General features: G+C 34.1%; 1 protein-coding gene across 1 annotated transcript in view; it reads left to right on the top strand.

The window, feature by feature from the left end:
• LOC120777845 (peroxisomal membrane protein PEX14) overlaps positions 1-20,129 on the top strand; it is a 141,036-nt gene extending 120,907 nt beyond the window's left edge. The window contains exon 5 of the mRNA XM_040109381.1: positions 18,636-20,129. Within this exon, the coding sequence (XP_039965315.1) occupies positions 18,636-19,765 (1,130 nt within the window). The 3' untranslated portion in view covers positions 19,766-20,129. The remainder of the gene's footprint in view (positions 1-18,635) is intronic.
• The last annotated feature ends 6,549 nt before the right edge of the window (positions 20,130-26,678 follow it).

Genomic DNA, 26,678 nt, shown 5'->3' with positions numbered 1-26,678 from the left:
ATATTGCCTGTTTTTGACATCAATACAATAACTCAAAGTCCCTAGCGACACCTACGATACACTGCCAATGAAATGGAGAAAAGGCAACGCTGACGTATGATAATATTAACGCACGATTGTTTACGAGGAAACTGCGACATTTATCTGTTAAAAATTATCTTGCGCCAAATATTACAGTTCATGCGTGCGTTTGTATTGTTTACCCAGCATCACATATGCATTAACGCCCTCGAAATCAGAAGCAAATAACAAGCTCATTTATGCGAAGTTATAGTGTCGTGAGCGTGAGCTTTTTTTTATCCATCCAGCAATGTGTGTGTGTGTTTACTTATATAGTAGATATACATACAATACATACATATATACACACGCACACATAACAGTATGCGTCCATGTTAACTGAAAATAGACAGCAATAACTTTATATGTAGCTATAAGTACATATAATACACAAACAACAGCAAAAAAAAAACGTTTTTCGCCAGCACTCGTCGTCGGAGCACGCATAGCGTAGATGACGATTTGGACCAAATGTTGACAGGAATTATTAATATTGTACGTGGTTCAAATAATTCATGGAATTTCCTACTCACATTTAAATGCGCATTGTGGTTGACGACTGTGGGTAGTCCAGGCGACAAATGCGGTTTGGGTGGTTGTGTCGAAATTACTTTTTCCATTCACCATGGCGTATGAGTGTGCACACCATTGTGTTTGTGTGTTCGTGTGTGCGTGGCCAGAGGATTACGAATACTTACATATTCACATATATAATATTGTTTGTCTTTTGAATTTCGCTGCATAAAAATATATATTTATGTTTATTATTTCACTCGCTGCTGCTGTTGCTGCTGCAAAAATATGTGGAAATATGTGTCTTTATTATATTTTTATTTCATCACACTTCTCCACGCACAAACACTATACTTTTGTACCAAAGTAGTTTTGTAAAGACATTTCCTTGAGATGAATTGTGTTATTAAGTGAATCCGCCCTCAATCACTTTGCCCTCACTTGCCAACATCATGAACGGAAGAGTTGTTTGTTAGTTTCAGCCAACTTCAGGGAACGAAGCGTATGCTTTTGTAGTGGGTTTCTCTTTTCGGCTGTGTTGATGTATGACACATTTTGTGTTGTAATACGAAAGAAACTATTTCAAGAGGTTTTCAAATTCTTTATTTTAATAAAATCGTATGGTTTTAAATAATCGGTTTATAGGCGAAAGAAAGAGTCTGTGTTCAGAAGTGTCCTATCTTAACAAAGTTAAATTTGTTTATAATTTCATTTATTAGACTCTTTGCACAAACATGTTTTTAAAAACACAATTGGCCCACTATGTGATCGAATTTGAACCGAACTGACAAAAAAGTACATTTTCAGGTATTTTAATACATTATCTTTACGCTCTCAAATACATTAACCAAAATATTAACCAAAATATTAACCAAAATATTAACCAAAATGTTAACGAAAATAATTCAATCGATTATAAGACATTTTCAGAATCTCTGCTATCTCTCTGACGCCAAAATGTAGATTTTCAAGCATTGCATCTTGTTACTTCTCCGATGTTATCATCATTAACAGGAATGAATGGATGACTCGCATGGGGCAAGATTTTATTAACGTTTCAACCTTTACTGAATGTTTTGTGCTGCTAAAATATTTGTATTCAAGATAAAGGAGACTCCCCAAAATACTTCTGCAATATTTTCAACGATTCCGTAGCCTTGATTCCATTGGAAACATATACTTTCGAACAAAGTCGAGGTTAAATTTTTTCCTTGCTGATAAAAATATGTGCGGAGATAAAATTTCACACCTACAAAAAATAATTTTGGCAATCTAGAAAGAAAATATTTAACGGTTCGATTTGCAGACTTACTTGAAATTAATGAATTCGCCTCAAATTTGGTCGATCATCAACCGATTCTTATTGAGAAACCCTTTACTATATCCATATTTTGCTAGAATAACACTTCTTGGTGCGAATATTTCATTGGAAAACCATAAGCTGCTTATATGTTATATTTAATATGGTCAGTGATCGTAGCTGAAGGCGAAGATTTACTTTAGATTTAGATTTCAAACACATTGCTAGAATTCTTTGAAAGTTTCAGTGTTTAGTCAATAGCAAAAAAACATAGGAAGAAACAGTATATATAAAAGAAAGTTGTGTTAGTTACACCATTCATAACTCAAGAACGGCTGAACCAATTTGGCTGTAAATTGGTAGAAATAATTTGAATATCTGCGTACAATTTTAAACAGATTCTTCCTCAAAAATAATACAATTGCTAAGTATTTGGAATAGTAAAAAAGAACTGAAACCAAATACGCAGTGAAATAGATTTTAACTGGCTCAGTAATCAGTCGTTGAGTGTGTATTACATTACGTGCATTTCAAAAGACTGATGTCATATCCTTTCCAGCTGACTTTTTCGTCTTTCCAGGCCTGAGGACCGGTTCATCATGTGCAGTCCACTAGAATGACTGTCGATTGGACTCCAGTGGGAAATGATGGAGCTATATTTCTATCACTGACGAAAAATTTCGGCTTTATTCCGATTAGAGAGCACTTAAACATTTCTTTCTCAGAATCGTTGTTTTTGTTGGATTATGAACTTGCGAGGAACCTACTTTGCTCATTTCGCCTGTTTCCAGCTTAGCAAATATCTTTTCAACGTTGGATTTCTCTGAGCCCAAAATTCAACAGTATTTTTCCCAAAAAAGCAATGCTTATTAACACACGAAATGCTTTATGATCATTTTTTTTGTATACTAACAGAAATTGCTTCACAAAAATGCTATATCTCATTAACTAATAGTTGTAACCCAACTAATAGAATTAGAATAGTTATTAAATAAAGAAACGAATTCTTTCCAAAAATTTAATCGCCAAGAAGAGAAGAGGCTCGTTATTAAATTTCAATGTATGAACACTTTTGTTTAACCCGATTAATTCAATATAGGGTATATAAGAATTAGATATTGTGGAACCAATTAATTAGCCCATAAAGCTGATTCGAATATGCAGTGTTCACTAGTGCAAGTAATTTTTCGAGGCTAGTTCAAGTTTGCGATTTTTAGGTTAGGTTTCGGAGATATATGTATTATGTTCAAATTTTAAGGCGGTACAAGTTTTTGTTATTCTTCAAATTGGTGAACCTCGTTTGCTTTTCAAATTCGTATGGAAATATTTTTTGAATTCGAACTTATTTTCGAAACATTTTTTTTGAATTTTCGAATTCGAATTTATTTTCGAAATCTATAAATAATCAGCAAAATGTATCTTCACGTCTAGCGACAGTTTTCTAGTTTACGTTTCGAATGTTTTTACTTCTTATGAAAACATTTTTTTTTTAATTTTAATTTTCGAATTCGAAATAGTTTTTTGAATATTCGAATTTGTTTTCGAAGCCCATAAACATTTTGTACAAAGTATCTGCACTGGCAATCAAAAGTAGCAGAAAATGTTTAAGTTTTGAGTCTTCCACTCGAAAGAATTGTTGGTAGAGTTATTTGGAATAACATATTCGATGATGCATCAAGACGGTACGACTTTTTGATACCATTGAAATTGACAATCCTCGATTTTTTTGAAATTCATATGCATACATATTCGAAATAGTTAATGTTTCGAATTCGAATTTATTTTCGAAATCGATGGTACAGTGTATCTTCACTCGCAACTAAAAATGGCAGAGAACTTTTAAGTTTTTGGTCTTATACTAGTATTGAATTGTGGGTAAAGTTTTTTGGAAGTACATATTCGGTGATGCATCAAGCGGTACGACTTTTTGATACTCTTGTAGCTCTTGAAGCTCAATTTCTCTACAAATTCATATAAAAATATTTTTGGAATTCGAACTTCCATTCGAAATAGTTTTCAGTGTTTCGAATTCGAAATTATTTTCGAAATTCATAAATAATAAGCACAACGCACTTATATTCGAAATAATTTTTAGTGTTTCGAATTCGAAATTATTTTCGAAATTCATATATAATAAGTACAACGTGCTTTCTACTGGCATACAATGTTTTAGGTCTTATATTGAAATGTTGTTAGTACATACATATGTATGTATGTATATATTTTCTGTTGAAGAAGAATTTAAGAGTTACTGTCGTCATTTGCAAATATTTCTAAAGCAATTCCTTAACTGCCATAAAGACGCATGCTTTATGCAAAGCAGTGCATCTGCTGGCGGAAACATAAAGCAGCACGCCTCATGATTCCACCGGAAGGATATGCGCATGCATGCCAAGAAGTCCAAACACAAACGCTGGAGCGAGCACAAGCTAAGCTTTAGCACAATAAATATATACATAAATACATATGTACATGTATGTATGTATGGATGTTTGCATAAATATACAATTTATATAATACGCTTGTGCGTGCGATGCAAATATGAGCGCCTTCGCTTAAGTGTGCTAGTAAATGAGATATCTTCAGAAAATCCGCTAGATTTATGACATCAACTACTTAAAAGACGCATACATCATCCCACACATACACACATGCACACGTACGAACTTATTAGTGCGTCGCATAAGCACGCATATGTATTTGGGTGAATAACTGCTCGGCTGATTGTGTATTTCTGGGTGTAATTTACTTCCATACAAATGCAAGCAAATTTCCAAGCATTATGAACACAAAAGGCAATAACAAACAAAAGTTTAAGACAAATGCACTGCAGCACACAAAAACATATATGTATGTATGTGTGAGTGGTCCACATACATGTATGTGTCTGCAGTGCTTGTATTTATGAGCAGCTTAAGCCTTTTGCCAGTTTTCTCTGGATTTGGTTTGCTTACCTTAAATTTACCGAGTTTTTCTTAAATGCGCTCGCATTTTTTATTGTTGTTGCTAGTGAATGTTAATAAAGTTTGCTTATGGATGAGAAATACACACGTGCGGAAGTCTATACAAATTTGCATTTTTTCTGGATAAAAGAAACCTGCATTCCATTGTAAAAGGATAACTGCAGAAATACATTTGATATATTCGCATTTTCGTACCAAATTTTTTGGGAACCACTCCAGTGAAGGGCTCTGGTCCTACCATGTTAGTGGATGCTGCGGAGCGGGCGAGCACACCAGCCCGTTCGTTCCAGGCTAAACCTTTATAACCGAGCACCTAGATGAGGGGCACATGATTATGTTCCGCTAGGCTATTCAGCCGTTCTCTACACTCTTGCACCATTAGTGATTTGATCTCATAGGAGGAGACTACTTTAAGTGCCGCTTGACTATCGCTAAGTATGGTTATACGTTCGCTGCGATGGTTGCGTTGGAGGTTCATCTCGATGCACCGACTTGTAGTAAAGACTTCTGTCTGAAAACTGCTCAGTAAACAACCCACAGATATGGAGAGCTTGGTGCGTGGTCTTGCGACCCTGCACTGATTTCCTTCGACGCTTTCGAGCCGTCAGTGCATCAATTGATTGAAATAGAATCATTCCATTCAGCCTTGCTCTCCTACCGAAGTGTGCGAATATTTTGAGGTCTAGGCCACCGCCCCATACGTGATTTTCGGTCGCACGATCATGATGTATAACCACCAAACGATCCTTGAAGCCCCAGGATTTCTCAGCCAGTCAATTGATCAACATGCTGCTTCCACTGCAGAGTAGAATCCAGCGTGAGACCAAGATATTTGACCATGTTGCATATCTCTAACTATCTGCTTCCAAGTGTAAGGGCAGAGACCTACGTCTCATGAACTGGACAATGGTCGTCTTAGAGTTGTCAACCCCACCACGCCACCTTTTTGCCACGCGCAAAGCATCACTTTTCCTCCTTTCAGAGAACTCTCTATATCCGATGTTAGGAATCAATCAATCCTTGAAGTTGAGGGAGGAGAAACATCGCGTTCTCGATTTCTATTATTGTGGTCATCTGTAACAATGGCGGACTATTAATTTTTATAAAACAAAATGCATACAAATGCACAAAAAATAAATAGTGAAAGACCTCTGATGGACCACGCTGTATTACATAGGCATATTTTAATCACATTCGAGACTTAGCACTCAAATTTACAAGATATTTTATTATTAGCCGCTTGACGCAAAGCTTTTAATTACAAACATAATTCCTCCAGCACGCTCACCCGAAATGCATACTTTGAATTATTGCACAATATTAGCATGCTTGTTTTGTTGAGGACTGATTTCTTGGCAATTGGCTTCGTTAGGCACTCACTCGCTAGAGCTTTACTACTCCAACGCCCAAGCGTCCCACTGTAAGTGATTCAGGCTCCTGCCTAGGGCGCTAAGCAAATTCTGCTGCTATGACAAATATTTGTGCTTGCATAACGGTATGCACAAGAGTACACATGTACCGTTGTCGCCGTGTTTGTATGCACAAACAATAGTTATGGTTGTAATTAATTATCAGCTGTCATAATATGTAAGCCATTGCTTGATTACCGAATAGAAATTCCATGTGCACTCCATCATCATTGGCCTGATGTGAGCACAGGCAGCACACAAATGGGGTTTCTACACCTCGATGAAGCCGCACAAACACAGCAACAAGCGTCATTACTGAGTAATGGCACTATCCATGGAAGCCGTAGGACAATAGATGGCGCATAACGAAGCTCTCTAATATATAGGGATTAAATTGGTTCGGAATTATGACAGTCTTCTCAACTAAAGCAACAGTATTTTTGTAGCCTCCATTGCAGTTTGTGGGATGTATTTCAATGCTAAATTTAAAAATGCGCCAATATTTTGCTATTACAGGCAGATAATAGAACATTCTCCATAATGTATTTATAAGTAAAATTAGAAATCATGTGGATACTATTTTTTTCAAATATACTTTTTGAATATTTGCTCGCATATCTGGAATTTTTAGTGTAAATTTTAATTGCTTAAAGACAACGTATTCCATCCTTTTTGCTTTATCTAACTTTACAACTTACTTTCACAACAAAAAAATTGCAAAAGTCATAAATGGTGGCGTTCAGTGCTTAGCGAAGTACTGAACCTTGCAGTGCTCATTTCAAATCTTCCCCACTTCCTTTGACTTAACAAAATATAAAAAAGTATTAATGGTAACCTTCCGTGCTTAGCGAAGTGCTGAACCCTGCTATGCTCATTTCAGTAAAAATTATTACATATTCACTGATATTTTGGTATTTTAGTCGCTCTTCTTATTACAATGAAATCAACTCACTGAAACTGCTCATTTCCATTTTCAAAATCCATTTTATTGTCCTTGCAACTGTCACACTGATTTAGTACGCTTACCAATTTGACAACGCCAAATTGAAATTCGCAGCTTGAATTATTGTTTTAGTATGAAAAGGTCAATGAGACATTTTTAGATTATTTCATTTTCGACAATACAACAAAAACAAAACTCATACGCTCAAATGAAACTGAAAGCAGTATTTCAACTTTCCTCAAGCAGCTTTGCAAATATATTTTCTTCACAATTATTTTTGAATTTATTTGACAATTTTATTTTGATTTATTTATTCTGACCAGCTACTTGCAGATACATATGTATATCTATTCCAGTCTGTACGGCTAAATGCAATACTAAATATGTGAAAATAATTTGCTATCTCATGAGAGAAGCAATCAAGTTGCACAACTAATATACCAAATTCGCACAAACACAAAAGCAATGAGGCTTACTTACTATTTACTTTACTTTTACATCATGCAATTTTGTGGTAGAACTTTCAGAATATCTTGAAAATATTAAAAAAAAAGAATGTGCTGACAAGTAAATAAAAAGTACTAAGCATTCAAGTGAAATGACAAAAATAAATAACAATTTCTCAGAATCGAGTGAAGTAAATAAAAAAACAAACCGATAAAATTGATATTGGCAAAAAACAAAAGACAAAAAAACTCACAAGTATAACTTTGGTTAGGCGAAAACGTCCATTCTGACAAGAAACTTACTTAGGCAGCTTGAAACGCCGTTCCGTTGTGTTATCTGAATTAAGCAATATATTAGATCATAACACCCCTACGAATCGGCAAATTACTTTGAGCCAATCACGAATTTGTGGAGGCGGTCAATGTTAGTTTCGGGTATGTCTCTTGGTTCGCCAAACTTAATACTGCCGAGATCTCAGTCAGTCTCAGTTTGTGCAAACCCTGAATAATGGAGGAGAAAGCAAGTGAAAGCCTGCATGTCTCCACCTCCACAGAACTTTGAAACTTGCGTTCCTCAAGATGCTTAACCTTACCTTAGGAACGCATTTTGGAAAATGTCGAGTAATAAACTACATTATTGCGTCGAAATGAACTTTGCTAAGAGCAAGTAATTCAGAAAATCTACTGTGTTGTACTCTAAGCCAAATAGATCTTGCAGTCGTACAAGATCGGGTCCAGTATTAGAACGCAATATGTATGCCAATGGAGATTCTACTCTGTCCCATTCCGATGTAAGCGTGGTAAGAGTGTTCCCTCGGCTTTGCAGTGGACACCGACTCCGCTATGATCAGGCAAAAAAAAAATAAGTTTGGTGAGGAAGTAGCTTGATGCTATTTCTGGTGAAGACTCATTTACTAGCTTTAGGGGCATAGTTAGCGAGCTCAGCTCGCCCTGAAAGAAACTGAACTTCAGCCACTTTTGCTTGTAAAACACTACAGTGATCTGTAGGCCTACTGCTAAGATTGACGGAGAGCTCCTTACATAAATTTATCCTCAAACCATTCATTCTAGCTTCGATGAATCCCAGAAAAGTCTCACAGTAGCTCTTCTCCACCGACTTCTCCTAATCCCTTGTCGATAGGTGAGCACCAAAAAAGACGCTCCGCGTGACCTCTGCCACGCAGTGATGCAAGTTTTCAGAAATGCAGTTGAAAAATTTGTTATTGTTAGTATAGTTCGCAGTACACCAGAGATGCATAAGAGCCGATCTTTGGACACGTTCAAGCTTCATCACAGAATATTATTGGTTTGACTGCAGTTTCATAGAACCAAAGCATATAGTGGGATGATACACTTTTTCCATATAGTTCTCTACTCTCTTCTCAATGTTTCACCTGCTTAAAAGCTGGATATACATATTCACACAAATTACAGGTTGAAGACGTGAGCCGACAAATGAGGGGAGAGGCAAGACTGGGAACTTATACCTACGGGTAAATAAAACCATTTCCTTTTTACTTGGGTTGACGACAAAGCTGGATATTTCTCTTAAGCCACAGATAAACCGTTTTCGCCAAATTTCAACTCGACTTTAGCGCTTACGCCACTTTGAGAATGAAATCGATATATAAAAAATACATATTGACATTTGCTTCCAAACAAGAAATATGTACAAACTACTCTCGCATATCTAGCACTGCCTTCGCATGCCTTGTTTCCAGCTTTAACCAAATTAAAAAACTTTCCATTTTATCAATTAAGCTTGTCACTTGCCATGCTCCGCAACGATAGAGGAATAGCCGAAGCGAAAAATTCCAATCATTGCAATGTTCATCTCAACTACATCGGGAATATTTTTCAAAATTTGTGCAACAAAAACTATAGCCAAAAGTTAGACAAATAATTGAGCTGTGCACGCCTGTTTTCGAAAAAAAAACATATTTACATACATACTTGTATACCACAATACGCTCTTGACGAGTTTTGGAAATTTGCAATCAATTTTTGTAAAGCATATTTTTTGTTTTCTATTTACAATTCAATTACATATATTTTGATGTATGCATATGAGAGCATACCCTTTGGCGGTTGCAGAGACAAGTGCCGCTTGCGATGTTTGAAAAATTGCTTTGTAAAGGGAATGCATAGGAGCGCTGAAAAATTATAGAAAATTAAGCAAAAAATTTATTTTTCTTAAAAATAAATAAAATATTAAAAAAAAAAAATACTAAAACTGGAAAAAAAATTTCAGCTGCTAAAAAAAATTAAATTTGGGGAGACGGTGCTGTATTAGTTCTGTAGCATAACAATGGTTCGCTCGCTTCCGTTCTGCAAATTTCGATGTGAAAGATGATCCTCTACCTGGCCGACCTATCTTTAAAAAAGTTGATGAAATTATGGAAAATATTGACCAGTACCGTCACATAAGCAGCCATGACATCGCTAAGAAACTTAACATTCATCATCAAACGGTTTTGAACCATTTAAAAAAGGGCTGGCTACAAAAATAAGCTCGATCTTTCAGTACCCCATGAACTGTCTGTGAAAAATTTAATGGGCCGAATTAACATCTGCGATTCTTTGCTGAAACGAAATGAAAACGAACCATTTCTGAAACGAATTGTAATAGGAGATGAAACGTGGATCCAATAAGACAATAATGTGAGAAAAAGATCATGGTTCAAGCGTGATGAAGCTTAACAAATGATCGCAAAGCCAGGATTGACGCCTTGAAAGGTTATTCTAAGTGTGTGCCGAATGAGTGATTCTACATTTTACTGGCAACAACTGATGAGATTGTGGCAAGCAATCGAAAAAACGGCCAGAACTGATCAATAGGGCTTCGTCTTCCATCAGGACAACGCTAGACCACACATACCTTTGATGACACGCCAAAAACTGGGAGAACTTGGCTGAGAAGTTTTGATACATCCAACATATAGATCTGACTATCATTTGTTTCGATCAATGCAGAACTCCCTTAATGGAGTATAGTTGGCTTCAAGTGCAGCCTGTGAAAATTACTTCTCGCAGTTTTTCGCCGAGAAACACTGATGGAATAATGTCTCTAGCAAAAAAAGCATTTGATTAGAAATACGAAAAGACTTTTTCGATTACATATATATTTTCCATGTAAACATTTCTTTTCTAATAAACTCTCCCACCAATACCTGTTATAAAAAATATTATACTGTTGAGCTTTAGTTAGTATTACTAAACAACAGCTAAGCGCTTGCAAAGAATTTTCCAATAATAGTTAGCAAACACAAATACGCACACATTCAACACTTCATCCGCTTCATCAGTCAGCTAATTGACTGCTTTTGTGCGACTATTTTCAGAAGGTTTTGAATCGAAATCCTTCAAGGCACACACATACACACACGCCAAACCAAAAGTCATAAGTAAATAACTACATTTTTGCTATGAGAGCTTGCGATATTTGCCGTTGTGCTTATCGAAAGTGGGCCTCACATGCACACGCACATACAATCACGTTACTCTAGTATACAACCCTGCAGCCAGTTTATTGTTCTTGTTATTTTTTAACTGTTGTTATTTTTTCTCGCAAACTCATTCACCTCACAGGTTGGAGTGTGTGTTTACACTCGCATGGCAAAAGTAAACAAAACAAAAGCAAAACGGTATTTGAGTAAATACGAGCAGCATAAAAGCCGAGCCTCAAGCTGTCATTGGTTGCACTTGAAAGTCGTTCAATAACAATTGAAAGGATCTGAAGAGCTTTTCACACAAAAGTGTCGAAAAAACAAAAATAAAAGCAAAGCGCCTATAACTATTAGGGTGGTGAGAAATAATTTAAAAACTGTCATAATAAAAATTAAAAATAATAATAATTGCAAGAGCCTAATATTAATAAAGTATATTATTAATAATAAAATTTATCGGTAATATTCTAATGATAAAAGATGAATTGCCTTTAAATAATAAATGCAGAATGCAACCCTGGCATTGAAATATGAAAAAAGATACTAAAAAGTTACTAAAGTGTGATTTATGGCAAGTGAGGGGACTTTCAGATTTTTTAAGATTATATTCTCAAAGTTTTTGAAACAAAGTCGAATATCGCTGACTAACTGTATCGCACCCTAATGTAAGCGCTTTTTCCGCAACTACAATACAATCGTGAAAAGTTAAGCAGGGAATATATGCACATAAGCTGCGATTAAAGAAATCCGCAAAATTTAAAAATAAATTGATTGCTTATAGTATAACCTGAAAATATAAACATTTAATTCAGTTTGTATGGCGATTATATGCTATAGTGGTACGATCCGAACCATATGTTCCAAGACTTCAGCATAGCCTTTGGAAAATAATTTGTGAAAAATCTCATGAAGATTTCTTATCAAAAAGAAAAGTTTTTCATAGAAGTACTTGATTTTGGTCAATCGGTTTGTATGGTAGCTATATGCTAAAGTAGTTCGATCTGAACAATATATGAGGAGATTGTAGCCTCAACTTGGAAAACAATTTGTGAAAATTTTCAATAAGATATCTTCTCAAATAAAAAAGTTTGCTCTACAAAAACAAGATTTTGATCGATCAGTTTGTATGGCAGCTATATGCTATAGTGGTGCGATTTGAACAAAATAATCAAAAATTGTAGCGCTGCTTTGGATAATAATTCTTTTAAATTTGTATGAAGATATCTCTGCAAATGAAATAGTTTTTCATACAAGGACTTGACTTTGGTCGATCGGTTTGTATGAGAATTCAAACAAATGAGCAGCTTCATGAAGAAAACAAGCGTGTGCTAAATTTCGAATCGATATTCGAAAACCTAAATTACTAGTTCACATATGCCTACAAAGACAGACATATTCGAAAACTTAAAGTACTAGTTCGCATATACCTACAAAGACAGACCTTTAGACGCACATCTTTCTCTTTGCTCATATACTAAATAACCCTACTTCCTATACCCAAAGGGCCAGCTTTAGAGTATTACAAACTTGTGGCAATCTAAATATACGCTGTTAAGCGTATATTCACATAACAGTGTAATATCAATATGTTTAAATTTTGTAGCCAAGAGATGTCCAGAAATTTAATTGATTTTTTTATAAAGACTAAAATGCTTCGAGTAAAGAGTAAGGCCAACTTTCAGTTAATGTGACATTATTAATAACCGATTAAATATAACTTTGCGAAATTAATAATTTATTACCTGGAAATATGTGAATATGGCGGCGGCGCAATTAGCCGCATTTTATTTAAAAGGAAAATATTTGCCTGTTAATTTATTTTAATTGTCAGCAAATGAGAGAGTTTTTTTTAATGTATTTAATTTACTTATAAAGTGATATTGCAAGGAAATAGCAAGCAAAAATACACGTAGGCTGTTAGTTGGTGTCTGAAAAACAAAAATTTACATGTCAACAGAATTACGAATTCCAAGCGAAATACAACTCACTCGTCGAAATCAACTTTTTCGCGCACAAATAAAACGCTACGCAAAAAAATACGTTGCATGCGACAAAATAGTGTGAGTTGACAAGTGCGGATGCGTGAATTTGCATAACCAAAACGAAATAAAATCGAATTCGATTATGAAAAGTAGAATGCGAAATAATTTTGTTGACTCCGTACGTTGCAAATGCAACTAAAATAAATTCTGTTTTCAACTTTTAATACAATTTTAATTTCATTAGCGAGTGCAATGAATTATTTTTATGAATAGACGAAATACTTTTTCGGTTTTATAATCTTTTCAATTACTTAGTTGGTGAATAATAACACTGAGTCAATATGTATATAACTTGAAGAGTTTTCATGGCGTTGCTTTTAAGAAATTAAGATATTCCAAAAATACCAGCGAAAAATAATTTAATAATAACCATTTCCCTCAAAAGTGATTAATCGCATGAGATACTTTGCTAAACAACTTTTTGTTTTATATTTTATTTATTTTTTTTTTCTAAATACTATTTGGCAATATATCTTACATTAAAGAACTTTTTTCAAGTTTATATAAAAATATAGTAAATATAGAAATTTGTCGCACGCAATTTTTTATTAAAAAGGTCAAATAATTATTATGTTTTATTAGGAACCTTTTTTTGTAGTATAATACTGAACTATTGTTGAAAAAAAATTTCAATACAATAAATAATTAATTAATATGAAATTATCTCATGCAATATTTTTGAAAAGTAAATGATATAATAAAAAAAAAACTTTTCTTTCTTAAAATTGCTATTTTTAATGTTATATATTGTTGTTAAATCAGTATACAATGTATGTTTAATATAATGTAATAATAAATTACAAATTTCAACTTTATAACTTTTAAATAACATTTTTAAACAAATTTTCATTAATTAAAAAAATTTTTTAATTATAGGTATATTTCTTTAATTAAAAAAACTTGTTTGGTTTCCTTGCCATTTTTAATGCAATTTACATGTAAAATTTTTGTTTATTAAAAACTTGCATGCACTAAAAGAAGGTTGCATGCGATTTTATTCAATAACTTTTTTAAATAAATTTTAAATAAAATTATAATATCGTTGGAAATAATAAAAATACAAAAATTTTATAAAAACTTGCATGTAATAAAAAAGGTTGCATGCGATTTTATATATATTAATGTTTAATAACTTTTTTAAATTAATTCTAAATAAAATTAAAACTTCGTTAGATAATACAAAATAAAAAAAATGTTTCATGTGATATTTTTTTAAAAGCAGATGAAATATTTAAAAATATGTTTTTGGCTAAATTGCTATTTTTAATGCACTACAACAAATATGTAATTTTTCTATTTAATAAAAACATACATGTAATAATAAAAACTATTACATGCGATTTTTACTAAATATATATTATTCTTTATTGACACAAACACCGCTTACGTGGTTATAGTCGAGTTTACAACGGCGTTTAACAACTTTATTCAACGAAGAATTTATCGCATGCGATTTTTTGTTATTCAAATCTGTTGACATTTCTTTTAAAGAAATACCCTCTTTTATATATACCTTTTTAGAGAAATACCTTAAACTATTGTTGAATAACAACTTTAATAAAATGTATCATGCGATTTTATTTCTAAATCAGCTGATATTTTTCATAACATAAACTTTTTTATATTGCGCCATATTTTATTTATTTATAATGTGCAGATTATTGCTAAAATTAATTTATATAAACATAAAAATTTTATGTCATGCGATTTTTGTAATAAAAACTTTAGTTCAACATACTCCTACAAGAAGTTTTTTTTTGGTCAGGTAGTAACCCTCCTCAAGTAATCACTCATAAATTTGTATAGCATCGTCCATAACCTACTCCTGGCTCCTTCAACTTTGCGCTTAGCCATGAAAAAGCTCACATACAATATTTCCTTTGTATATGTATAACAAATAAATCGTACATTCATATGTACACACACATGCACGCAGCATTACTAATGTTAAATCCACACTCACTCAACAAAAGCAACAACCGTATGGAATTATAAATATTCAAAAAAAAGCCAAATGTCAACGCATTGCGGTACTCGGTGGCATTAACAAACCAACAATGACATTTCATATTTGACAGCTGAATATTTCATTAAATTGAGGCGTAAAATGAATATATCACGAATGCTATTATGCTTGGTCTACACATAACAGATATTTTTTACAGGAATGCCATTGTTTTGCAGTCCCCAGCGGAACTGTTGTTAAATTAACGGGAGATCGTAGGAATGCGAAACCTTCATAATATTATTTTATTACACATTATCATTAATTTAGCTGGTTGTTTAGGGCGTATGAGCAACATTTTGCCAATATATTGCGACTTTTTTTCCAAATCAATTGCAGCGGGTTTTCATTTCGGCCATTTTTACTATGTCATGATCTGTAATCTTTCATTGTATTCAGTAATGTTTACAATTTTGTCATTGAAAGATATACGCTAGAACAACGTTTACAAACTATTCAATTATATTGTGAAAATAATCATTCTCTAATTTCAACTTTTCATGCGCTTTTGCCATTTTGTGGTTGTAATAATAGTGCACCTGCGCTTGCTATTCGTCGAATTTCTAAAAATTCCGAGCGCACAATTTTTTCGCATAATGTTCAAGTGCCAATAAGACAAAGCACAGCTCGAAATAATGAAAATACCGTTCAGGCAAGTGTTGCTGAAGACCACAATCTGTCGCTTTCAAGAAGTTCTCAAGACTTGGGACTATTTCGAACCACAACCTGGCGGATTTTGAGAGAAAATTTCGGCTTTCTTTCGTATAAAATTGTTCTCACTCAAGAACTGATGCCATTGGACCACCGTAAATGTGTTAAATTTACAGACTTTGCCTTGGAACTGGAAAACTGGAAAAAGAAACTCATCTACTCCGATGAGGCTCACTTTCATCTGAGTGGTGCGCTAAATAAACAAAACTGTCAATTCTGCTGTGAAAAAAATCTATAAATTATCCATGACTAATGGTTAAATTCACCCAAATTGACAGTTTTGTGTGGTTTTTGATCTGGTGAAGTCATCGGTTCGCACTTCTTTCGAAATGAAGCTGTTGACACCGTTACTGTCAATGGAGAGCGCTATAGATCGATGATAACCAATTTTTTTGGCCGCGGTTGAAATAAATTGATCTTGATAATATCTGGTTCCAACACGACGGGATAAAAATTTGGAGATTCAGTGGCCTTTAAGCTGTTGTGATTTAACACCATTAGACTACTTATTGTGGGATTATTTGAAGTTATTGGCAATAAACCAGAATGAAATTGTATTGGATAAGTTAGAAAAGCAGTGGACTGCATAGTTTCAATATATGGGTTGCCTCCAAATGTATGGGTTACTTTGATTAAAAAAGCAAATGCTTCCAGTATTTTCGGGCCGTTGATTATGGCTGATCTAAATTCAAGGGATGCTAAAAAGGAATAAAGTCAATTCAGTACTTTAAAAAAATATTGCGAATATGCACCACAGGCTCTAAGGCTTCAAAAGGTTTTGATACTTACTGTTTGCAAGTATTTTTTCGAGCTTTAATATCGAATGTTATGAACTTAGGGAACACTTCATGTTGAATAGCAAAAATAAACGTGTTGCAAAAGGTCAACAGTCTCTAGATTGCAAATTAAGTGTTTTATTGTTCTCATACAAGGTCTGTCGCAAAAGAAACAGAACTTTTTAAATATAACTGTTTCTGGTGGCGCCACCTATTGGTGGGTATATGAAATAAAAAGCTTGATCTCTTGTTGACATTTCGTAAAAATTTTAAGACAATTGGATAACTACAATCGATGTCATCATGTCATCGATCAAAAAGAGACAGCAGATTTTGGTCATCGGTCGTAAAATGCAAAGAGCAAATACTAAATTTTGTTTTAAATTTGAAAACGTTTACTGAAACATTTCAAAGAAAGAAAAAAGTTTATGGTGATCAGTGCCTATCCCGTAGTAATGTGCATGAGTGGTTTAAGCGATTCCAAGAAGGTCGTGAGGACCTCTGTGACGGTCAGAAGTCGGTCGTCTTCAGAAGTCAAAAATAAAGACAATGCTTATTTGTTTTTACGATTCCGAGGGTATTGTACACTGAGAGTTCGTCCCATCTGTCCAAACGATTAATGCTGCGTTTTACCTTGGTGTTATGAAGCGTCTTTTGTCACGCATTCGTCGTGCCCGACCACAATACCGTGAGGCAAGGTCCTGGCGCCTGTTGCACGATAATGCGCCGTGTCATCGGTCGACGCTTGTCACTGATATTTTGACAAAAAACTCCATACTAACCATTAATCACTCACCCTATTCACCTGATCTGGCACTCTGTGATTTTTACCTATTTGGAAAACCTCATTTGCCCATGAAAGGACATTGGTTTCAGGACATTTCAGCCACCCAAAAGGCGACGACCGATATTCTCCAGAGCATTCCGAAAAATTACCTTAAACACTCATTTGAAATGCTAATTGACCGGGCTAAACGCTGTATCGAAGCACAGGGAAACTACTTTGAATAAAAAAATATAACTTTTGAAAAATATTAATTTTTTGTTGTTTTTTTAACAGTCCTGTTTCTTTTGCGACAGACCTTGTATGACAGACAATGAAGTTAGCGAAATAACGCCTTACAGGAATAGTGCTTTCAAAGTGTGGCATGTTATCTCTAAAACTTGTCAAGCTTCTGATTACGACTGACTTTTTAAAGAAAATATTAGTCAGTTAACAAAATTTCTTAACACAATTAAATGCATTGCCTCTTAGAAATTTGGCTTAGTATTAGAAATGTTTAAAAACGCTTCAGTACTTCTCAGAGCCCAACCATTTACCGACAGCCATAAGACTTGTATTTGGTAGTGATTAGAGACTTTTGCTGACACTTTATTAATAACTTAATTGCCTATAATAAAAAACAAGTTTCTCTGAGACTCCTACCTACCGCCTCTCTCCCTGAGGTACTTTCAAAAATACAAACCTTTAAAAATATATATTTTTATTTATTGAACATATGGACGCGTTGAGCTATGAAAATTATGAATTTGTATAACAAAACTCGTTTTACCTCAAAAAATGTGAACTTATTTTTGTTGAATCTCAAAATAATGGACATGTGGAACACATGACATCAAAAATTATGAACAATGTTAAATTTGAAATATTATGAACAAATGAAACACAACTCGTTGAATCTCAAAAATTATGAACATGTGAAACACATAACGTTGAACGACCAAACTAAAATATTTTTTATGGACTTGTGATATCCGATGAGTTCAAAACATGTGAAACATCTAAAAATATAAATTCGTAATTCACAAAAATAAAATATGCGAAATGGCAGAGTGAGTTTATTCACACTGCCATACGGTGCCTGTTGCTTTCGCTCTATTATGGAAACGAAAAACTCAATCCACCCCTACATCCATATTTTGTCAGTTAGACATTGTCTGCATTATGCATTATTATTGTTATTATTATGATTAGAATTGCATATTTTAGCATAAGAACAAAACAAAATTGTTGAAATTAGTTCGGCCCATCATTTCAGGTGAACATCCGGAGGCGATGCAAACCGGCTCATCCGGCTGTCAGTTCAGTTGGCTAACAATTTTCCTGCTCGTCGCCGTCGTGCTCGGCTATCAGCAGCAAAGTTTCGTACTCAATGCAGCGAGCGTTGTCGGCACAACAACAACAACAACAACAATAGCAGCAAAATCAAATGTAAGCGAGAGTGTGGTTGTTGCAGCCCACAAAAGCGCAACAACAATAACAAGAGCAAAAAGCACAGTTAACCGTCAATTGCCGCATATAACGCAAACAATGGATGATGTAACTGTAGCAACAACAAAAACAGCACTACATACAACAACTGCAGTGCACAAAGCTGAAATGATAGTAAAAACAACAAAAAAAGCAGATTTACTGACGGCAGACATATATGTTGCACTTGCAACGACACAGAATGCAATAACGGATCAACAAAACAGCAACGACATAACAAAGAAAGAAGCTGCAACGACTGTTGCATGCCCAACAACAACAACAACAATGCGAAACTTGCCTGCAACCATGTCAACAAGTTCAAGTGTGTCCGGAAAGGACTCGCCTGCTTCCATTACTTTGCCAAAAGCAACAACAACACAAATGACAACAACAACAACAAAAAGTTGCTGCAATACAACGAATATGCCCACCAGCCCAAACGCCAAGAGTCACAACGAAACGACCGCCGGCAATGCAACTACCCAGTTGCAGCGCACACAGGCAAATAGTAGAGGCAGCGCCACGCCCACCACCTGCGGCGTCAGTGTGAGAAGCACTAAGCCCAAAATCGACTGCAATAATATGATAAACAAAACTGTGACCAAAAGCGGCAATGCAAATTTCGCTCACTTTTGCAACAGTAGCAGCAAAAACAACAACAACAATAGAGGGGGCAACAACAACAGTAGGCACACTGCAACAGCGACTACGGACAGCACATGCTCAAAAAGTCATGTGCCAAACGTCAGCGGCAGCAATACCAACAACAAAAACAGCGTAAATTGCAACAACAACAGCAACGTAAATTGCAACAACAACAACAATAACGTAAGTTGCAACAACACGGACAGCAGCCGTCATACGATGTGCCACCACAACGGCTACGATGTCAGATGATGCGTTTGTGTTGCTGGACAGCGGCCCGTGCATTGATAACGGTAGTACTCGGAATCTTAAATGGAAAATTTTCATTTCAATTGCAAAATAGTGCGGTCACAAAGCAATAGCTGCGTAAATTGCTTGGCATTTATGAGGCTACAACAACAACAAACACCTCGCCGTCGGCTCATGCCGTAAGAGCGTATGCATACTTAATAGTGGGACTATGTGTATGTGTTTGAGTGTGTGTCGTAGTAGCCTGCAATTGTTTTATCTGCCAATACTTAAGAGCGCGCTGAGCACCGTTGTCATTCACATTGAAACTTTCCATTTTCGACGACGAATTTTTAACAAGAAATTTTATTTCGATTTCGAAGCATGGCAATTGCGAGAACTAAAAATATTAATATAGAAAAAAAATAATATTCAAAATTTTCATACCAACTCGACGCGGCTGCTGGCATGCACGTGCGCGCACACACATGCAAGTGCACATGTGAACTGTTAGTCAATAAAATGCTCGAGCTGTAAGTGAAAAATTAGTACATATAATTACAAATAAATTAGACTTAAAAGGAAATGATAAATTAATATGAAGCAAATATTTAAGAAAATATTATATGATAGTATAACTGATAATATAAGCGTTGAAAGTGCGTAAAATGGCGACTTTTTTCCAAAAAATATTTTAATTTATTTAATGACATTTAATTAGCTTGTTATATTTTCCTTTTCAACACTACTTTTTTGCTTTATCTGGTACGTGATTTAAAAAAAAAATATATATACATATTTATTTTCATACTTCGATCAGCTGTAGCTTTAAAAATAATATATTGAAAATTCGAACCGATGTATTGAACAGTTTTTGAGTTACAGCATTCTAAAGTGTGGCCACTCAGTTCAATTAGTTCCATCAGTTTATCTTCAGCCTCAATTCATTTGGGGGTATTTCATCATAAGTGCGCTCCAACCGCTCATAGAAGGTATATTTGCTCACATCGTTCTTCTTTTCCGTCGAGGCGCAAATTAGCGATGAAGAACTTCGCTTTAAAGCGAATTGTGGATATGTAATTATCAGTACTCAGCGACGGAGTCTCTCTACAACCACGAATTCCAAATCGAATTCCCGCTCTTTCTTATGGCCACTGTAATAAATGCCACAAGGACCTACTTGTCTCAGTCCTTTTCCGTCCATCGAGGACATCAACCAGCTGAATAGCGGCACCTTCCCAATTAAAGAACCGGTCATTCCGTCTTTCTTTCCCTCTATCAGTCCGTCCACCTCTCGTATATATGCGAACTAGTCCTTCATTTTTTAGATACCGATCCGAAATATTGCACACAACCATTTCTTCCCCAGAAGCTGCTTCTTCGTCGCTACCACCGGTTTCGGACCACTATGGAATACAGCTGACCTACAAGCTGATCCGTCAAAGTCAAGATAGAAATGTCCTTAAACTAACTATAATATATTCTCCTTTAAGTAACTTTATTTTGACTTGAAGATTGTTTGTGTGAAGCAACGAGAAAGATTGTTTATACGGAAGATAGAAAGATAGAAAGTGTTAGAAGCAATAAGGTAAGAATAAAGTTCACTATAACTGCAGCCCTCTTATGAGCGATATTTAGCAGGATTTTTAAAGAGTAACTCCGAAAATAACATAAATATTTCCAAAAGTTGACATCTCTTTATAACATCCACAAAAACATAAAACTTGAGTTCTGATACATCAGCTTTGAGGAATATTTCGCAAATATTTGTTCAAGCTTGATATAAAGGTGTGGCAACTAAATGTAGAAACTTTCAAATTTCAGCAAACAAAATTAGTCTCCCACTTATTCAATCAAAAATTCAAACCTGCCACATAATTGCGTAGAAGTTGGCATAAAATTGAATAGCCGCAAGCAGCCGCAGGTGAAAACTTAAACAGTGTTTGCTAATAATCACTTAGAAATGTGTAAAAGCCTGCTGATTAATTGATTATTTGTAAATAGGGCAACCTTTACAGACAAATACAGATGTAAATTTTCAATTTTCAAATTTTCAACAGCCCAATAGCCTACAAGACGTGCGCTCGAAGAAATGTTCTGCTGTGTTGCAACAACAACTTACATTTAAAATTAATGAATTTTCATCAAATCAACTTAATTGTATAGACGTGTATACATAACTGTAATAATATTTACGAAAACCAAACCATATTATTGCGTTGATTTATTAAATTCCAAGTCAAATCTGCCAATAATAATTATGTAAGCATGAAGCAGTAAAATATTTAAATATGCCAAATCCTGAAATCTCCTTAATAGTCAATGCAGTTATGTTGCACATTATGTGGCATTAGATTGTGCATTACAATCAATATACCACATGAGAATTTTGGGTAATTCGAAAAACGAAATATTGAATAATTAAACCGACTGTGTTGGTCGGGCGAACGTAACCTCAATTTGTGTATTTGAGATTCTCCATAAAAGCATGTGATTTTACACAAGTATATATCGTCACCTAAAATGCAAAACAACGTATCTTCAAAAAAACGAAATTGAGTTTTTCATTGCTTTCAAATCACTACATCATATTACATTTTCAGTTTCAGATATAACCAATAATAACCACTATATAAACATTTTTTATAGCCAATACATAACTATTTTATACCCATTTTATAACCAAAACTCAAATTTTGTTTCGATATGAGTGCTTTCTATTATATCGTTTTCCTTCGCCTATAAACTTATGAAAAGTGGTGTTACGTTATTTTCCAGTTTAGGGACGATATATAGGTATGTATGTGTGCATGTCCATCGACTTCACATTATTTGATTTGATGCCTTCACTGGCCCTTTATTGCATCAAATAAATGTGTCTAGCACACACCTCCCCATGGAATCATTTAACAATGCCTGCTGCAGCCCAGTCATTAGGTCAGAATTTATCAATGAGCAAAATTTCTCAAATATGCATACTTATAAGCATTTGTAGCTAAATGTAATTAGTTGAACTCAAAATAAGACGTACAGAGGAAAACAGATTTGAAGTGAATTATTAAATACCAAAGTCAAAGATATAAAGGGAAATAATTTTAAAGTTTTAATAGATTGATTAACTTAGATTTTAATGATTGAGCTTAAATTTCAAATTTAAGTCCAGCTTTTTTCATAAAAACAAAAAATATTCAAACCAGAAAACAAATTATTGTCGGTTTTAAGCTTCAAGTCAAATTAAGGATATATAAAACTAAAAGAAGTCAAAACGTTGATTTCGGCTACACTGAAGCTACAAAATCATTCACAGATGGCTTTTATAAAGTCTTAGAGGGTACAAAAAGATCTCTATACTGATTTTAATCGATGAGTTTGTATGACAACTTTATGTTATATGGGGTCCGATCAGTTACAGACGGTTGAATAGACTCAACTTGACACACTTGTTTAATATACTACCTATATAATATATTTAACTTGTTCAATCTAAAAAATTATGAACATGTGGAACACAACTTGTTTTAACAAAAAAAGTATGAACATCTGAAACACTTTTCGTTGATCTTCAGAAATTATGAACTTGTGGAACACAACTCGTTTTACCTCGACATGAACTTATGAAACACTTTTTGTTGAACCGCAAAATCTATGAACATGGGAAACAGCTAACGATGAAGGACCAAACTAAAACGTTTTTTATGGACTTGTGATGCACGATGAGTTCAAAACAGGCGAAAAATCTAAGAACTTAAATTCGTAATGCACAAAAATTATTTATGCGAAATGACACAGTGAGTTTATTCACACTGCCATACGGTGCCTGTTGCATTCGTTCTCTAACGCAAACTAAAAACTCAATCCAACCATACATCTATATTTTGTCACTTTAGAAATGCTTCTCCGCTTTTCAGAAAAAATAGATTTTTCCAAATTTTAGAAAAACTTTTCAACTAAACGGTTATTAGGGCATCACTGGAAAATCTTAAAAGCTTGCCATCTATCGCGGCTTCAAAATATTTAAATTGTATTGATTTGTCATTATTTAAAATATTATTTATAAATTTAAAAAATACAATTGATACAATATTTAATTATTAATTTCCACAAAGCCCACAAATTTATGAAATAAAGCATTGTATAAAATGCTCAACTCTCAATTCTCATATGCCAAACAGAAATAAAAAGTGGCAAATAATGTGGTCAAGAAATGGCAATTTCACATTTGCATTGTTATTTAAACAAAATGGTTATTCAATAAAAATATTTACCCAATTTATTATATATAGCAACAATAATATAACAACCGAGTATAAAGCGAATTATACGAAGACAAACAATAACACGCTCGTATTTATGCAATGCATTCGTACATTAGCATAAACCCAGTAGGAAAATCGAGTGAGTCAGAATGGAATTCATTTTATTAAAGAGGGAGCCTGCTTTAGAAGCTTCAAAAAATCGATTTTTTTTGCTTAAATCTCTTTAAAAATTATCTAAGAATATATCCCCAAAGCTATAAATGGGAATTCGAAATATTGTCGGAGCTATGTAGATGGGAAATAGCGGCCGAGCGTCTAGCAGGTATATGAGCGCTGGGCTTTGACGCGCGATTTCGGTGTTCTTCATTTTTACGATTTTTCTTAATTGGCGGGCATGATAGAAAAAGACTAAACGTCGTATGGAATAGAGGCAAAGTTTATTAAGTTTAGCATTAATTTATCTTCTATTTAAATAAAAAAAAAACACTAAAAAAAGTCAAGTTTGAACATATTTTTAAACAATATGTTGGGTTTTACTCTATTTTTGGAATTTCCTTAGTTTAACTGGAATAAAAGTTATCAAAAATATGATTCTCTTTGAATATTTTGTTTCAGATAGAAATTGCGTCCTGCATTCTTCCCGTCGTCCGGCAAATGCACATGCGAGATGCATCGGACAATTGCTCCCCAAAGAGAGAATATAAAAGATTTCCCGTAACCCAAGAAACTTCGCTTTAGTCAATTATTTCTTTCTCCTTCCAAAAAAAATCGATTTTTGAAGCATCTAAAGTAGGCTCCTCCCTTAAAGGTCTCTTGGAAATGTTAAAATGATGACATTAAGCTTAGTTTCTTGCTTAAAAACCATCTATGACGAGAAAAGCCATCTGAGTGGCGTTAAGACTTCTATAGGGATTTTAAGAATACAGAAGCCTTACCTAAAGTATTTTGCAACCCATCTTTGTAAATAGCAAGCACACCCCTGAAGCTTATTATTCTCTGGAGAACATAAGAAGTCGATGAAGCCACAAAAAGACAATGAACTCAAAACGTTATCGCAGAAACAGCCTATTAGTAAACTTATCCGAAATTGTTGAAATATATTATTAAAATCACTACAGAGACTTCAGAGAAAAATTCACCAATTTCATGCATAATACAGTAAAAAAATTTCTCTGGATTAAATTATTGCTATTTTCAAAAGTGCAAACGAAATTATTATGAATAATCTTTTTATATATTATTCTGTCAAAACAAGGTAATTGAAAAAGGTACCTCCTCTTGGTTCACCTGTTATTATAGCTTACACTTCTTCTATACTTTAACTCTAACTTAGTAGTTCAGTCAATTTAATTGATTCGTCTACCGTTTAAGACTAAGTTAATCTCAGCTGCTTCTCTATATTTGGTTTTTTCAAAATCGCCGAAAACCCCATTATTAGGCATGAATTTCATACATTGGACTTAGTACTTTTTTAATACATATATCATAAGTGAACTTGTTGGTCGATTTTACTTGACTCAGATAAAGTTCAAAGTTTTGAATACACAATTTGAGGTTATGATTTAATCTACCGAAAAAGAGGTGACTTGAACTCCATTAAAGGATTCAATGGAAAAGAACTGGATTTATAATTCGACCATGAACAATACACAAAACGAGAATAGTAGATTATAGGCATGCATTTCAGAAGCTGCTCCCAGAAGCTGCTCATTTGTCGCAACCGATACCGGACTACTATAACATATAGTATAGCTGACAAGCAAACTGAGTGATCAAAGTCAACTCCTTGTGAAGAGTATTTTAGCTTCGGTGCTACCAAAGTTGCTTTCAACTCAGATAATACAAAATCAAAGTTATGCTATAATTTTACGAAAAGAACGCGTTTAAACGCGGTGGAAACTGAAATACATATATTGAACATATGAAACACAACTCATTGAATCTGTAAAATTATGAACATGTGGAACACAGCTCGTTTTACCTGAAAAAAAAATTAACTTCTGAAACGTTGAGTCTCAAAATTGTGGACATGTGGAACACATAACGTTGAAAATCAAAAACTTGGAAATCATAATGTTGAACTTCGAATATTATGAACTTATGGAACACATTTCGTTGAACTTCAAAAATAAAACATATTTTATAGCTGCCATACAAACTGAACGATCGAAGTCAACTCCTTGTGAAGAGTATTTTAGCTTTGGTGCTACCAGATAATACAAAATCAAAGGAAATTTTTCTATATCAGCTGATAGAATTAAATTTATGACTACATAATTTGTGGTTAAGGTTAACTTTTTCAAAATAAAAGTAACAAGAACTCCAATAGAGACCGCATATAAATGGAAAACAGCTGAGTTCATAATATTTTGGTTTTGAAAAGATCTGCAACTTTATAAAAAATATTGCACTCGCTCTAATCTCAACTCTATGAAGAGATTTTTCTGCGCAGAGAACCTCTCTCAGCTCTCTCCGACACGTGCACGCCCTTTTCCTGCCAACCATTTTATATTTTAAAACATATTTGCGTTTGCACAACAACAAAAAATGGCAAAACAATAATTTATAACTTACAATAAAATTGAAAAATAATAAATGTGTTTTAAGCCACATTTGAATAATGATAAATGCGGTTGATGCATGGGCACAAAAACAGGCGAAAGCCTGCTGTAAACGATTTT

This window comes from Bactrocera tryoni, chromosome 5, assembly GCF_016617805.1.
Source record: "Bactrocera tryoni isolate S06 chromosome 5, CSIRO_BtryS06_freeze2, whole genome shotgun sequence".
Classification (NCBI taxonomy): domain Eukaryota; kingdom Metazoa; phylum Arthropoda; class Insecta; order Diptera; family Tephritidae; genus Bactrocera; species Bactrocera tryoni.
Note: the sequence above shows the minus strand (reverse complement) of the source record. Positions and strands in the feature narration are given on the sequence as shown.